Genomic DNA, 18,102 nt, shown 5'->3' on the forward strand with positions numbered 1-18,102 from the left:
GTATCAAGATGCCTCCACCACATAATCAGTGGCTCCCCCGATTCTATCGGACCTGGCTTGATTTCCAATATATCATTCGGTATCATCCATGGGGTAGCATCAAGAAATAGGCCAATGGCGTAGTGTGGCATGTAGAAGGTTTTGTGTTGCAGTGACATAAACTACTGCATGCTCTCAGCCAACAAGGATGCCCAATCATACACTATGTCATTCATGATATCATTCATCATGGTCACCTACGAAAATGAAATGTTCGATGCCCTACTCGAATCGGTGTGTCTGCTCTTCACTAAATCCATCAGACAACAACAATGTCCTTCCTTCCAGCACCTCAGATTTCTTTAGTCCTCTTGCCTTCGAAGAATCCATCAATGCTTCGCTTTCTACCTCCGGTAGTTTCCCACATACTAATTCTACCAACTGCTCCTTGGTTTTCCGGTCAAGTTTCTTTGGTTTATTATTGATTTTCCTTCCTCCCTGCGCATGACCCGGTATGCCACATACCCTGGTGAAGTCTATGGCTCTAAAACAGATCACCAAATTCTGTCTGAGGTAAGGAAATGAGCATGTTCACAAGAACCTGCAAAAGTATGATCATTAGATTATATTGGCATTAAAATATATGTATATATAGATTATTGAGTATAAGAAACACTTCATGAGCTGTAAGTCGGCCTTAGAGGCATGGCACTCTTTGATCATTGACTTGTATTGCTGCATTACTATAATATTGGTAAACTACAAAACGTGCCTTCATTCAAAGATTTGTATTTCCTTCATCATCCATGAGACTGGTTATTTCATTGTTCTTAATAAACTTGCTCATATGATAATCAATGAATTTGCTTATGTACCTACGCATAATGACGAAATTCAACAGTCTTACTCATACCTTTTATTGGAATGATTATCTTGTCGATTTTTCTTCTTACTTTTGATAGCTATGATAACTTCCAATTCATTTGATGTCATCAACAATGAGGCTGGTGCTAAAGCTGACACTCAGAACCTTATCTGATTTTATGTCAAATTCCTTAATACACAACACATGAAATGTGAATTTGAACAAATACATGCAATTTCTTTTTTAACTAAAGGAACAGATTGAATACAATTGTATGTGTTACGGGTATATCTTTAAATGGAGGCCAAGAAGTAAAAGCTATATTTTGTTGAATCACCAATATTTATGAGGTATATTTATGTTCATGAATGGGTTATTTATGTTCAAAAATCAATTTAATTATCCATGAACCCTCCTGTGGGAATCACCAACCTGTTAGCCTCCTACACTATGTATGAGTTTCAGCAATAGATGAGAAAGGTTCCTTACAATTCCATGGCTTTCTCAAGCATTGATACTATCAATTGTGATTTGCATGAACACTTGCAACTATTCGAATCTATCATTTCTGAGATCCCTGTCTGGATTTAATGTAATCATGCGACATAGTGTATTTTCTTCTAACATATTCATACAAGTAAAACAGATCTTAAACATTGTATCACATCAATCTTTGAATTAAGAAACAAATCTCATGATAAAAGCATTCGCTTAGATTTATTTGTCAAATAACTGTGATATATGAATTTCTATGAATTTCTAAAAATGCAAGAAAGCAATACGAGCAAGTATACCTTTAAGCCAGACTCAATCACTAGATCAACATGTCCAGATGCTAATAGTGCATAAGCATAGCAGTCACATCCATAGAGAGGTATTTTTACCTGTAATATGAAAAATATGTTGTAAGACTTCAATCTATAGCTCCAAAGATATAACAGAGTCTAAGACATGGTTAACATCAAGCATATGAATCTAATCATCTTCTATCAATCAAAGCTCAAAAAGTCATCAAATTGACATGCAATTTCATATTCTTGAGAACATTTAAAATCTGGAATCCATAGGATATGGTCTTGCAATAGATATTATGCATATACACCAACTCCATTTCTAGAGATAATTAATTCAATAATAGGTTAAAAATAATTAACTCTTTGCATCCCAAACGAACTCAGTATAAAATTTAAGGATTAAAAACTATTGTTGTGACCTTTTTATCCCCATCACCCCATTGCAACTGGACAATGCCTCTCTTTGCTTGACAGTAGAGTAGCTGTTTAGTTTGGCTCTAGTTTGGTGGCAATTTCAAGGTCTCCAAGTAAAGGAACTATATCTGCACAGCTCTAGATCTAAGTCTTTGACATAGAGAACTGAAATCATTAGTAAGGCTTCAACACTTGCCAAAATTTAAGGAGCCTAGAAATCAATATGACAATGACAAGTCTGATTTCAAGTTCTCATCATTGAGAGAAAATGGAGATAGTGATCGTGACATTCAATTGAATAGGAAAGACAACAAACTTCCAAGAGAAGATGCAATGGTGGAGGAAATCTAAGAATGTAAAGCATGAAATTTTAAGATCTTTTGGCATCAGATCTAAATGATGAATGAGATGAAAATCACAAAGAAGGAATGACTTTTTGACAAGTACGAAATTGAAAAGGGAAAGTCAGTGTTTTAGTGGGTAAGATTTCATTCTGTCCAAAGGGTATAGGTGGAATCCGCCCTCACCTTGGACAGGGCTGTCCAAGGGAGAGGTGGAATCCACTCCCACATTGGACATGTTTGTCCAACAGACCTCAAAATTTCGCCCTAGGCTCTTGAGGAAATTTCAATTCCATGTTGACTTTTGCATTAGAGCATGAGCATTTCAAGATTCATACCAAGCTTTAACCAAGGCAAATCTGATCCAAAGGGGTGGAAATCAATATTTTCATGAAAACAAAAAGACCAAATCTCTAACTGATTGGAGAATTCATGACCAAGCTTAAAGGTAAACTGAGTTTGATGAGGGAAAGATGGCAAAATAAAATCTTGTATGTTGTCCAAGGGATGAATGGAATCCAATCCCACCTTGGGCAAGGTTGTCCATGGGTGAGGTGCAAATTGTACCTACCTTCAACATTAGTGTCCAACACTCATTAACAGCCATCAGATTTCCACTAGCCTATAAGCTTCCAATTCGACCTTTAGATGCAATTTACCGCCTTCAAGGTTTGATTTCTTCCAACAATTGCATGTTGAAATAATTTAAATAGGGTCGAAAACAGGAGATTTCAACTTAAATTCAACTATTCAATTTCAAATTGGAGATGAAAATGCAAAGTTTATTAAGGGTTTTCACATATATTTCTTGGATTCAATCCATTAAGCTCTTTGTTTTTTTTTGCAAGGTAACTATGAAGGAGATGCTTAGATAACGAGGAACTATAGTAAAGATCAAGCTCAGGGCTTCAAGCAAGAGGATGGTTCCAGGTCGAGGATCAAGGTGAAGATGAAAACCCAAGAGAAGAACATCAAGATGGAGTTCAAGAACAAATCAAGGTCAAGACATCAAGATTTCAAGAGCAAGCGTGTTCAAAATCATGGTAATGAGACAATTCCTGAGTGAAGCAGGACAGAGAAAACTTATGAAAATAAAAAAAATTGGGAATATGAACCATCACCATTAATCCATGGCTGCAAAACGTTGACTATCAAGAGACATTAACCAAGTTTATAACATAAGTATCCCGAGGTGGCACCTATTCATATTCAACCAATCAGAAAGCTCCAATTGCATGTGTCCAAGTTCATTCAATCAGATCATGTGAAGTGTATGTGTGGAGCCCATACAATACTTATACCTAAACTATTTTCCGATTGGTCAATCAAAGCATTGGAATTTTCTCAGTGGCCTGCAAAGTGTTGCCTTTATGTAGCTGGTCCAGGATTTAATGCTAGTAGTTCGTAGTTGAACTATGGCTTTATTGGATAAATCTGGGGCATCAATTTCATATTAATCCTAGCCACTCATTGTACTTGAACAAATAGAAAAGGCAAAGTCTTATCATTTGTAAAAGGAGGTGACTTGTTGAAATTTTTTCTACAATGCTACCAAAGTAATTCCAAATTCATTGATGGTTTTCATGGTGGATTACTTGAATTATTTTGGAATATAGCATGGTTTCTATATTTCGTCAGATTAGGATTTCATTTGTGTTAAGTATTAGTAGTACATAAATGAAAGATATTATCAAATCATGAATTTATGGTGAATTTAGTGTCCATACCTTTTGATACTTGTTAGTTGCAACTTGCAAGTATCAATGTAAGATTAGTTTGGACCAAATTGTAAGCATCTAACTTCAATTGGAAATGTTCATTTGGATCATGCAATCATTGGGTGTTCAAATGAGTATTGACAATTTGAAAATCATTCATATGTCCATATAAGAAAGAACCTCCTTGACATAGTTGATTTAATTGAGGAAGAAATGGTTAGTTTCACCTTCTCATCAAATGATCCCTTGCATAATTAAGAGTTAGATAGATTTCTCAGCACTTTAACCCTTTGCAATTTGTTTGGTTAGAATAAGTTGAAGAGCCTACATCGTTAGATCATTTTCAGTTGGAAAGTTGATAGCTATTGAATGAACAACATAAGTCCCCAAGTGACACCCAACATATCCCATCATTACAACTGAATTAAGTCCATGATTAGAAAGAACCTTGGATTTCTCTAATTTGATCACAAAATCATATACAATGTTTAGCATCTATGCTTTCCTATTCACAAGAGGATTTGATATTTGGTATTTCACTCCAGAACACTAAGTGTTTTATCCTGCGTGTTGAAGTGGTCTCAAAACTCACATCAACAAAATTGGTGCTAGTAGGGCCTTAACAGAGTTCATCCATGGAACTACTAACAAGTATGAGTTTTCAAGAATACATTTCAGATATGATAGATCTCTTCAAAAGTGAAAAATCCAAATAGAAAGAAAGGCTTCACAATGGATGGCCACCAATGTCACAGTCAGCAAGTTGATATTGTTTCGATTCGGTCTGATTTGAACAACTAGTTACATCCACAAAATTTAAAGTACTTTGCATCACCAAGACAATGTACAATACATGGCGCTGTCAAAGTGTAGCTTCAGTAAAAGTGAAGTACACATTATATTGTAATGACCCTTGCTCAAACTGACCACAATTTGCCCTAATTTGCTGCTTGTAATTTTGTCAAACAATTCATGTGCAACCTTGTAACTAGCTGGTCTGAGTCCATAAATGTTTTCCCAATGATATCCAATGTATATACTACTTGCAAAAGAGTACTATGATGTTTAGACAAGGTCCTAGATGCAATACAGATTTCTTTTTGTATTTTGAAATGCAATGGATGAAGTAGCCTATAGTCATTATATCAAATAGTTGGCATACATCCCTTTTAAACTTTCAAATAGACAATAACTCAACTAGAGAATTCCCAACTTCAAATATATTATTGACAATGCAACAATTCTACAATGGCAATGAGATGAGACACCAAGACTCTTGGCTTACATACATATGCTTAAATCTGATATGAGCTTTCACCTACAGCAGTACCTCCTAAAATGCAACTAGATGACACATAATAGCATGAATGAACAAAGGAACCTGGTTCTTGAAGTCGCCTTGATTCTCCAATGAAGTTGCAAGCAATGTCCCAAAGAGTGATGGCCTCAAATGCCCAATGTAAATGTCTGAAACAGCCACCCCTGTTCTGATATAAAAGATTATTATAAAATAATTCTCAACTGTTATGGGCTCGAAAATGCAACCAGCTTCATCAAATAATCCTCCTATATAGTGCGCCCAAGGTAGGAAGGGAAATCAAACCAAGATGAGGGAGTAACAAACAAAATCGTGGTCTCCACAAGCATCCCTAATGTGACTGAGTTTTTTATTTTTCAGAATCTGAAAATAATAGCAGACCTTCTCCTTTCAATATTTGATGCCAAGGAAGAGGGTAATGCTTCTCCAAAATTGTGCCTAGGCTGAGAATGCCTTGAATGATGCACCAAGTTACTGTAGCGAACACTGTAGCGGACACTATTCACGGGTACTGTAGCAGCCAACACTAAATCTGATCTACAAGTAATAACCTTTAAACCCTTTATTCAGAAAGTACAATAATACATCAGCTATTGTACTCAAATATTTTTCTCAATGTAGCACAAATAGAAGACTAAAGTATCTTCCTTCCAACTGCAATAATTCAAGTGATATTTCACACCCTCAAAATTGCTATCAATAGGAAGTTTTCGTTTCCTATGACAAAGAAGTAATCTGCAGAAACCCTAGGCTCCACAAGATGAAACAACAATATCAAATCTGCCTACTAAGAATGAAATCCAAGATGCCTATTTATTCTTTTTTCTCCACTTTCTCCAAAAACTTCTAGAACATTATTTTATTAAGTGACTTTATAAAATATTTTATAATTCAAGTCAATTTATTAAATTAATTAAATATAAAGTTACCTTTTAATATTTATTTATTTGATAACTTTATAAGTAATTAACTTAATACCACTTATTTATTTAATTAAAATAATTAATTATTCATCCTCATAAAATATTCATTATTTTGGACAACTTAATTAATTTAATTAATTTAATCAAATTACCTTCAAAACAGGGACATTACATATATTAAGTATATGTACTTATGATTACTACATATACAATTGTTCTGTATTATATTTCTCATATACTTGATAAGAGTTGACATATGTCTCATAACGGTTATATGACTAGTTGTTCAAATCAAACCAAACTGAGTTATCCGATAACTTATGACTTATTTGTTGAGTCATCTATGATAGCCTACGTGACATATGGTGTCGTTTGATTTCAGCTTACTATGCTTGTGATTATTTTTCAAAGTATATTCTGAATGCTGACTTGGCGTCAGTCACTTGTGGCACTCCATTTCCTATTATTGAATGGATTCGTCGTTGGGTCATTTCTTTGGTTCTTCAAGGTATGCTTTTAATGTGCCATATTTCAGCATGTTTTATTTGCCTTGTTCTCAACAGTAATCTTCTACCATAGGATCTCTTTCCCAATAATCATCTTGTAATGGATGGGCATCGATTGATTAGTGAGTTGAAGAGTCTTTTCATATTCGGCATTCAATATCTTTCATTTATACTAAGCATGTTGCTGTAGGAGCATCCTCAGTCTAAGGGAAATCTTGCCTCACCAAAAAATATTTCTATTTTGTCTTTCAATAAGGGTTATCTCAATGTAGAGCTACTATTTCTAGAAGATTACTATTTTTAGTAAGTTGGTTGTTTGAGCTTAGAATGCTCTGATTTCATTTCTAGAGGTTCATTTTAAATATATCAGCTTGTTAGTAAAGTTTCACTGTAATATCAAATCTATTTGTAAACTTAATGAAAATTTTCAGTATTGGCAACAGGATATAAAACCTTTGAACTCAGTTTGTGTGAATTAGGCATTGTAGAGCGATTCATAGCATTTTTTAAATGGGGTCAAAAGAGTCACTCAAAGTAAATGGCAATCAGTTATGTTCATTGGAAGTCATGCCACCTAAAATGGGCAAAAATTAAATTCCTTCAAAACTTCTTTTGAATTCTGAAAGTTGTTGGGACCTACTCTAATGTAATAAAATTTAAAAAATAATAATAATTTAAGGTTGATCAGCCTCAAGGTCTAGGGTTAAATTGTTAGAACCTTCTATGGTGGTGGAAAATTGCCTATATCAAGGTGTGTAGGGGTGTCTAGCAGAGTACTGGGGGATGTTTGTGGTGGCTTCGGCTCGCAGATTTTTTGTAGAAAATTTTAAATAACTCATGTGCCTTTGTATGTTGTTTTTCTGAATTTGTAATTCCATACTTTTGGAGATAATACGAAGCCAAATTTTTGTTCTTGCAACTTGTTATTTCCCTATTTTCTTATGTGTTTGTGTTATTAAGGGAAGTACCCTTAATCAACTGGTATCAAAGTGGAATTTCCTGAGAGTGTAGACAAATCCTCAATATGAGGTAGTTTGCATCAAGACTATGGTTGTCAGTTTGAGTGATGAGCACAAAAATGCCTCCATGAAGGAACGATGGCAGAAGAGCCAGAGGTGTGACAAATGAGGGTTTTAAAGCCCTCCAGAGACAAGTGGTAGAGGAATGAATATTATAGTAAGAGATGAAAGCGAGGATGAGTTCGAAGAAGAATGACATCTTGAATAGGAAGAAGCGGAAGCGCCTATACTGAGGAGGACAAGTTTTTTGGAGTCATTTCTAGGACTAAAAAAAGACCTAAAACTAAAGTCCCCACATTTTCAAAAAATCTTAATACAGAAGATCTAATTAACTGGATCAATGATCTAGAAGAATATTTTGAATTTGAAGATATTGAAGATCCTAAGAGGGTCAAATTTGTGAAGGTCAAACTGAAAGAGCATGCAAAAATTTGGTGGCAGGAGATTTAGTTGGAGCAAAATAAAAGAGAAAAAGAGAAAATCACAAGATGGGATCGAATAGTGAAGAAGTTGAAGAGGCAATTCATTCTTGTCAAATTATGATTTTGTTTTGCTAAGGAAAATGCAAGGGTTGAAGCAAATGGGAAGATTTTTTCAGTAATAAACAAAAGAGTTCTATCAATTCCTCATTAAAACAAGCCATGGATTGGCAAGTTTTTATAGAAAGTTTATTAGAAATTTCAGTTCAGTATGTACTACTATGACAGAAACTATGAGAGGAGATAAAAAGGATTTCCAATGGACACAAGGAGCAAATAAGAGTTTTGAAACATTAAAACAACAAGTTGCAGAGTTACCTACACTTGTTTTTCCTGATTTCACTAAGGATTTTCAAGTAGACTATGATGCTAGTGGGAATGCAATTGGAGTTGTTTTGAGTCAAGAAGGAAGACCTGCAGCTTTCTCTAATGAGAAATTGAATGATGCTAAAAAGAAATACTCAAGAATTCTATGCTATTGTTCAAGTTTTGAAGAAATGAAGACATTATTTGATGCCTAAGGAGTTTGTCTTGTATACAGATCATAAGGCCTTCAAGTACATTGGAAGTCAAAACAAACTAAATCAAAGACATATAACCTGGGTAGAATATTTGAAGAATTTCACCTTTGTTGAAATATAGAAGTGGACAATCAAACAAAGTAGTTGATGCTTTGAGTAGAAGGAGTTTGCTAACAAAAATGAAGGTTGAAGTGCTTGGTGCTTGGTTTTGATGATTTGAAGACTTCGTATGAAACTGATCTTGATTTTTTAGAACCTAGAAAGCTTGTAAGTACCATTTGACAGCTGAACAGGATAAGTGGATTGGTTATTTCATTCAAGATGACATGTTGTTTAAAGGAATTCAACTTTGCATACCTAGAGGATCTATGAGAAGTAACATCATTTAAGAGAAACATTGTGGTGGACTCGCTAGACATTTTAGGATTGATAAGACAATAAAGTTGATTGTTGAAAGATACTATTGGACACAGCTGTAGGATGTTCACAAATTTGTGAGAAGTTGTGCAGTTTGTCAAGTAGCAAACAGAACTAGTTAGAATTTGGGTTTGTATTCACCTTTGCCTATTGCTAGCAGACCTTGGGAGGACATAAGCATGAATTTTGTACTTGGATTGCTAAAAACTTAGAGAGGTTTTGATTCTATATTTGTGGTGGTAGATAGATTTTCTAAGATGGCACATCTCATACCTTGCAAGAAAACGTATGATGCAGTACATATTGCAAAGCGATTTTTCAAAGAGGTAGTGAGGTTACACAAATCGCCAAAGACAAATGTTTCAGACAAAGATGCTAAGTTCATTGGATACTTTTGAAAGACACTTTGGAAGAAGTTGGGTACTGAACTTAAGTTTAGTTCTACATTTCACCCCCAGGCTGCTGGACAAACTGAAGTTGTAAATAGAAGTTTGGGTAATATGTTGAGATGTTTGGTTGGAAGTAAACCTACAAATTAGGACTTGGTCTTGACACAAGCTGAATTTGCATACAACTCTATGAACAGAAGTACTAAGAAGACACCTTTTGAGGTCATAAATGGACTACACCCTAGAGGAACTACAGAACTAAGAAACTTGAGTAAGGAAAAAAAGTATAGTGCTAATGCTAATGAGTTTGTAAGTTACATAAAAGATTTGCATGATAATATAAGGGACACTTTGCACAACAATACTAAGGAATATAAACAACGAGTTGATCAGAGGTGAAGACAAATATTTCAATGCAGGTGGTGAGGTAATGGTTCATTTAAAGAAAAATAAATTTCTAGTTGGAAGCTACAACAAATTGAAAATGAAAAAGTTTGGACCGTGTAAAATTCAAAGAAAATTTGACATTGGAAATGCTTTTGAAGTGAAATTGCCTGAAGATATGGATATTTCACCCATATTCAACATTTCTGATATCTTTGAGTACCATGAGCCTGAAAGTGAGTTGACTGATAACCCAAATTATCCCAAGAAGAAAGAGGAAGGCATTGAACAAATCTTGAATACCAGAATAAGCAGAAGCACCAAAGGGAAGGATTACATGGAATACCTTGTTCAAAGGAAAGGAAAACCAGTTGAAGACAGTTCATGGATATTATTGGCTAAACTAGATCTATATGATTTAGGTCAGAATGTTCTTGAGTCCTAATGTGGACATCAGGTCTCTTCTTACCCCAGGTGTCTGATGCATGAGCATCTTGGGTCTTAAGCAATCTTGCATCACTCAAAATTAATAATTCTTGTTTTCTATACCAATATGTTTTTCGTGACATAGTAATTTTTGCTTTTGGTTTCTCTTTGTGCACAATTGATATCATATTGAGGACCATCCTAGATCCTCGTCCTAAGTGTGCAAGTTCTAACGTTTCATAGTTTTCAAGTTTTGTGTCGTTCTTTGCGGTCCTGTTTTCCTGTTGTTTTCATCCAACGAGGCGTGTTGTTTCAATTGGTGTAGTTTACTTTACTTATGTGGCATCTTGCACAATTGGGAGCCGACTCCTAGCACACGTGTGGACCTACCTTTAAGTGCGCACAATTTTATGTTGTCCTTTTCTTGTATTCGGTTTCCTCTTCAAGGACTGGACCTATATTGTAATTAAATGCTTGACTAGCCGACTTTTGGCTTAGCTGGCTATATAAGAAGCTTGGTTAGATGTAGGAAAGCAAGTTTGAGAGCATTCTTAGAAGATAGAAGTTAAAAGATGTGAGCTTGGTCTTTGAATTGTGATTCTTGGTTCTGTATAAGGTTGCCACCTGGAAGACCTCACAATCAGGCATGTTGTTGTTTTGTATGCAAAGCTAAATAATTACACCTAATAAAATGTTGCATCTAGCCTTGTGTTCTCTGCTGATTATTTGAATTCAGTATAAAGCTTTTGTGTGCGACTCTAGACAGGGAATATTGGAAGGCTTGAAGCCGAGTTTCTTCCTCATGCTCTCCCCAAAGTTTATTCCTCATGTTTTTCTCCTTGTCCCTACGTCAATTTGAGGTCATTTTCTTTAATTTACAGTGTTGTATGTCACAATATATGCTTCTTCGAGCCAATCCTTATTGAATAGTTCTCTCGTTCAACTGATATACTCACGTGTTATAATATGTAATATCCCCACGCTATGTATCTGTAGACTATAAATACTGATTCGATTATATTTACCAATTATTAATTTGATTAAAGGTGATCATATATATATATATAATTAATACTATCTTATAATATTATAATATTATCTTAGTAACATATTATTATATCATTAATAGATCACATTATATGTTTCACTTGTTTATTTATTTATTTAATTTTTATTGTCTTTAATACTTGGTTTAATTAGTATTAAGTAGTTATATTATAACTTTTTTATTTAATTATTAAATTCTCGTACACTAAAGGGGACGTCACATAGTACACGATGAGTTTGCAAATACATATTCTTTGACAAAGAATGGAGTTCGATACAAGCTGAAGCCATTGAAGGAAACTGGGGAGAAGGTATGTAGCAATGTCAAAACATGTTTAGTTGATGGAAGAAAGTTTCTAGAAGGTATAAGGCATGAGTGCATGTGTTTTGCTTCAACTCCAAAAGCTAATGTGCTTGATGGATTGTCACCATTGAGAAAGATCAGTCATCAGATGGATATGATTCCAGGAGCTAGTTTTCCAAATAAGACAACTCACAAAATAACTTCAACAAAAAGTGAAGAATTGAATAGACAAGTAGAGGAGCCATTGCCGAAAGTGTTGATTCATGAAAGTTTGGATCCAAGTGTTTTACCAGCAATATTAGCACCAAAGAAAAATGGAGAATGGAGGATGTGGACAAATTCTCGAGCAATCAAAAAGATCACTATCAAGTACAGATTTCCCTTGCCAAGGATGGATGATATTATGTTTATTTTACAAAAATAAATCTGAAGAGTGGATATCATCAAATCCAGATCAGAGAAGGAGAATGTAATGTCCCTTGGTATGATCCTTAAAGATTTGAGACTGATTTATCTAAAATTCAAATGTAAGAGGTTCCTTACTAATTAAAACTCTTCTGTTTAACGCAATATCCTTTGCAAACTTATACCGATGAGGGTGGTCACTGTTTATTATAAGACAATTGTATTGCGATGTTCTCAAGGTTTGCCTTAATGTAGAAATAGCTTATTTCATTACACTCTCTTTAGGAAAACTCCATTTAGATCAGTTGCATGCTATATTTCTCTGGTTTTCAAATAAAAAGTGTGCAATGTTTTCCAATCATCAATTGTAGAGATATTATTATGATTGCTGAACTAATAACTATGCACAGATCTGCAGACTATATGCCTTATCCAACTTGGTGATGTGGATTTTATCGTTTTGGACTTATTCAGATTTCTTGTATTGGAATGCTTCTATTAATATCCCAATGGATAAAAGTTACCACGAGCCCCTGCTGAATTGTGTAGATCAGAATTCAGGTGTATCAACAATAGAAGGCTCTGCATATATTCTCTTGTTTGGTGCTTCTATGTTTTGTCATTTGTCTTATTCAACCCTCTGCTGCCTGGGACTCACCATGTTTTCTTCTTCCTTCTTAATTGATTCCTTTCTTGCTTATTTCTTTCCAACTGAGTCAGCGGAATGCTCCCTTCTTGAATATTGTTTCTCCTCCATTAATCCTCTTGGCTATTATCTTTATCTTTGGTTGGTTTATTGAATGAGTTTCAGAGTTCATCACATTCCTCAAAACACTTACGTTTTCTACTCTAGGTTAAACTGCGGCTTTCCCTTTTACCTTATGACAGTAGAGTTGGAGTTGCATGTCATGGGTACTGATAGACACCTGTGGTTCATACACAGACTTCTCCGTATGTAATTAAGGGATGAACCCTGTCATTTCTGATATGTCTGTATTATATCACTGTAACTGAATTATATATTTATTTATGTTTCTCCCTGTATATCTGTTATATATATTTTGCCAAACCCTTCTTACATGGTTATCGATCTCTTTCTAACATTCTTCTATCAGCTCCTCCCTATCTTCTGTGATGATTCCTGAATATCAAGGTCAATAAAAGATGACTTTGAAGAATTCATGAATACTGACTCACATTCTGAAACGTATTAGATACTGTTGGCTTAGACATTGCTCCATAAGGTTCCCCCATTATTCCTTCAATACTTCTCTCCTGGTTATTTTCTATTTGTTGCACTTGTGTGATTATCATACTCACATTTCAGAACTGACATGAACTCCAATGCCACTGTTGGCCCTTTTCTATGGATGAATTCTGCCCAGTTTCCATTCAGCTGCATCTTTTTAATTTTTTATTTTTTCATTTGATAAGATATGGTGTCTTGAGTCTTCGTACTGCTTGCTATCACCACTCGATTATTATTTATTATACCTTATAAATTATTATTTGCTCTGTTAGTGATTCTCGTTTTCTCTGCTACATTATACTCTGCAACAATTATATTGTCCGTTTCCTATCCCTGGTCTCTTTTCCCCTTCAAATGACCTCGTCATCCAATAAATATGTTGTGAAGCATGAAGGGTCACGATCTTTAGACGTGGTTGCCACCATTTAAGAAATGAAATGATTGATTAATATATGAAATCTTTTATATGTATAAATGATCTATGTTAGAATCATTGCTCTAGTTCTGTCTCTTAGAGACTTTGTTTGTATTATTCATTATATAATATTACTATTTAACTTGTATAAACAAGAGCTCTGTTCAAGCAGAAGTCCCTGCCTATGGTGAAAAGTTCAAGGTGAAAAATTTGAAGTCAAATAAATGAAATAAATCTGGACCATATTAATACTAATATTAAAAATGGATTTTATTTTAATCCCACATTGCCCTCATAACAGGCCTCCTTGCATGCTTAACAGCTCCCCTAAAGCGAGCCATCACCATGAGTCGCTCTAGCTCTTTCGTGTTTAGAACTACTTGCCTCCCCGTCCCCTCTTAATCCCACATTGGCCTCGTAACACGCCTCCTTGCATGTTGAACAACTCTAGCTGTTTGGTGTTTGGAACTACTTGTCTCTTCGTCCTTAAAATAACCCCAATAGGTTATAACTTCTTCAAACACCAAAAATCTTTATACTTCAGTTGTTTGACATTTCGTCAAACACTTTGCAAGCAAGCTCTGATACCACTATAATAAGCCACCTCAAATCTGCTCTCAAAAATGCTGATGAAAGCTCAAGGAATTTCATCAAACAATTCACATGCAAGGGACGTATGACTGATATAGTATTTCAGCTAGCTTCAAATGACTTTTTCTTCAATTTGCATCAATGAGAATCTTGTGCTAGAAGACTACAACGGACTACACAATGACCTAACATGAATGTGCAACTTATTTTGACAATATTCAATGCATATATATGATCTAAGCATGAGAAATGAACACCTACAGCCAACTGGCATTTCTACAAACAGTTGGTATGCAAACTAACTAGCTGATAAATAATAATATTGTATTGCTCAAATGGCACCAGCAACTATTATCTCCCTAATTGCAATGAAATTTCCAATGCTCATGAAATATGGCCAAGACTTTTTGGCATTTACATGGATTACAAAAAATGATAACGCTGGTATAATGCACACCTATAGCTGAAACTTATCACACTTAAAAAAAAGCAATACTAACAAAGGAACCTGGTTGTAGATGGCTGTAATAATTTTCTTCAATGTTACCCCTTCTGCTTTGCTTTTTTCCGATTTGCTTTTTCCACTTGTTTTTTCGATTCTACTTTTTCGGCCTTGCTTTTTCGGCCTGCTTTTTCGGTTCTGCTTTTTCGGCCTGCTTTTTCGATTCTGCTTTTTTGGCCTGCTTTTTCGGTTTTGCTTTTCGAACTACTTTTTTCAGCTTGCTTTTTCGGTTCCGCTTTTCGGACTGCTTTTTTCAGCCTGCTTTTTCGGTTTCGCTTTTTCGGACTCCTTTTTCGTATCTACTTTTTCGGACTATTACCATGTTGAATCTCAAGACCATATCTTTCAATGGCGTCAAGTTTTCCAGCTTGAAGGGATTTCGTCCTTCAAACTATTGAGACATAACCTCCAGAAAATTCTCCAATTTTTTTGATTTTCCCCCAAGCATACTAAAAAGAAGCTCTTCCCTTTCTTTTATAGTGTTCTCGCAAGAGCTCAATCCTTCGTTTTCTCAATGTGGGATAAAACATAACTCCCTTTATGTAACTTATGTCTCCAATGTGTTATAAAATAAAGGGGACTCTTTTAATTTAAATATTTCTCACAAACTATAGTCTATGCATTAATAAAGTTAAATATTTAAATTTAACTTTATAAAATAGCTTTATCAATGCATAACAAATCTTATCAATGATGAACAAGTCTTCTTGTCGATTTTAAACAATTACCATCGACATACCGTTGCCACTAGATGTCCGCCCATGTCCAAGATGACTTACTATAAATAGTAAGCATGCCCAAAGTTGCCTCAAAACCCCTCAGAAAGACCTGCAATTGAAACTATCTAGGCCAAGTGGCCTCTAAGCCCCTTTAATGTCCTGGTTAGCCTACGGGACCGTGGGGAAATAGGCTAACGACAACATCATGCTATGAATGCTAAAAAGGGGACATTACAGTCCGCCCTTCCCAAAATTGCTTGTCCCCAAGCAATGGCCGAACAACAACCCAATCAATCCACCTGGATCCCAAATGTAGTCATGAACTATACTGTTGTCAGTCAACATAGGCTCCTGCAACAACCTCTGAAAATTAAACAAGAGGAATCCATAAATGAATCGTGAATCACGGTGCAACTGAACTCCAAATCCACTACTGCCACAGTCAGGAACCCACGAGGCACAAACCCTCAAAATATTAGACCCCAAGTAGAGTAGATCACCCAAACTGTCAACATAATAAACACCATCCACACAACCCATCGTGTTATGCGGAATGCACACTCCAACTCTGCTACAATGGTGACCACTCCCACATGAAACTGCACCAAATACAAAGAATCCACACACTGTACATCTACTGCAACACAACTCTGCAGATTACCGGCCACTGTCTCATAACCATAACACCCATGCACTGCTAATTGTGAATAGTCATTACACGGTAGATAGCAAAAATGAGAGCCTAGTCCAAACCTGTCTGCCATCAACTCCTCAACACATGGATCAAAAGCAAACCAATGAACATATCCTTTAGTATATTGCCGGTAAAAAGAACCAATCTCAGTCAACAACTCACCATGAACAAGTGATACAACCCACTGTGACTGATCACCAGCTAAGTCAGGAGATGTCATAGCCAAAGGAGTAGAATCAATAACAACAACCGCTGAAGCATCACTCCCAAACTCTTTCTCTAAGTCATGTATTATCAAGCTATCAACCACAGAACCTATTGCCATGTCATGCCCATCACAACTCTCATCCTATGGCGTCAAACCGTCCCATAACTGATGACAAGCACTAGGAATCAAAGTATATCTCTGTATCATCATCTCATCAACATGGTCATCAAAGGTAAATTGATGAGCATACCTCACAATGTAATGCCGATAGAATGCACCAATCTCAGTCAGTGGCTCAGACTGCAACCCAAATGAAACTAACTGCAATCGATCACTAACCAAGCTGGAACTGACTACTACCTCCGAAGACATCGCCAAGGAAGTAGTATCACTAGCAGGAACCATGCCAACTGCCGGATCACCAACATCACACATGATCTTTGATACAACATCTCTAGTCTCCGTGCCATCAGTACTAGAGGCCACCACCATGTCAGGCATACCACAACAATCTGCTATAGCACCCAACTCAACTGAACCTGACTCTAGTGGGAACGAAACCGATATGCCAATGTTAGTATCAAGGATGGATGCATCCCCATCTCCACTGTCTCTGACAATCTCGACCATGGACATCCTCGGATCACCAGACAACTGTACAGAATCTGGTAAAGACTGCAGTCGCTCTAACTCCATGGTCACCTTAGCCAAATGAAACTGTGACTCCTCGAAAGCCAACTGTGTACTCTCAAGAATCTCAGAAGTAACCTCAAGCTGCTGAGTAAGCTCACTCACCTCATCTTCCTTGGCCAATAATGCATCGTATGCTATACTCCCCCACTCCATAAGATAATCTCTGTCGGCTACCAACTGCATATAATCCTGTCTCAGACTCTGACTAGCCTCCCATAAAGAGTGGATCTCTGTCAAGGAAAGATAACTACCTCCCTGCTCATCACTAGTAGGAGAACCCCATCCATAAACTGCTAACAACTGACGAGCAACGTCGAAATGCTGGCAAGCGATAGAAATGTCTCGTTCACTAACTCTCAACTGACTAGACACATGATGGCATTGGCTAGACTGTCTCCTACAAACCTCCTTTGACGCACTGTCTAAAGGAATATCCTCAAAGTTACTGGTCTCTAGAGTATTACCATCCATATCCTGTGAATCAACTCAAAAGCTCATATCAACATTAGTATCAAAAACTGTAGCATCGTTGTCCAACCCCTCCGTACCATAAGAAACTGCTGAGGAAACTAAGTCCTCAAAACTGTCCACAACATCCCCTTGGGTGTCATTTGTAATAATTAGATACTGGGACTCTCTTGTAAACTCTGTCATCTTTGAGAAATCATCAACATGTGACCTGACTGTAAAAGAAAATTGAGTCCCTGCTATATGCGCTAACTCCCGAACTGAGCTCACCTCAAGACAAAGCTCATCCACATGTCTCTCAAAATCCTGGAGAG

At 36.0% G+C, this 18,102-nt stretch overlaps 1 protein-coding gene across 5 annotated transcripts in view; it reads right to left on the reverse strand.

Moving 5' to 3' along the window:
* The window catches only part of IMPL2 (inositol monophosphatase family protein), a 203,254-nt gene that overhangs the window by 70,999 nt on the left and 114,153 nt on the right, over nt 1-18,102 (reverse strand). For 3 of the 5 annotated variants that reach the window (XM_089824422.1, XM_089824426.1, XM_089824423.1), the window contains exon 7: nt 1,639-1,728. The exons of the other annotated variants lie outside the window; for them this stretch is intronic. In XM_089824422.1, the coding sequence (XP_089680548.1) occupies nt 1,639-1,728 (90 nt within the window). The remainder of the gene's footprint in view (nt 1-1,638; nt 1,729-18,102) is intronic. 5 annotated transcript variants of the gene reach the window in all.

The sequence above is a fragment of the Cupressus sempervirens genome, chromosome 4, assembly GCF_028749045.1.
Source record: "Cupressus sempervirens isolate cs-2001-9-10 chromosome 4, ASM2874904v1, whole genome shotgun sequence".
Lineage (NCBI taxonomy): Eukaryota > Viridiplantae > Streptophyta > Pinopsida > Cupressales > Cupressaceae > Cupressus > Cupressus sempervirens.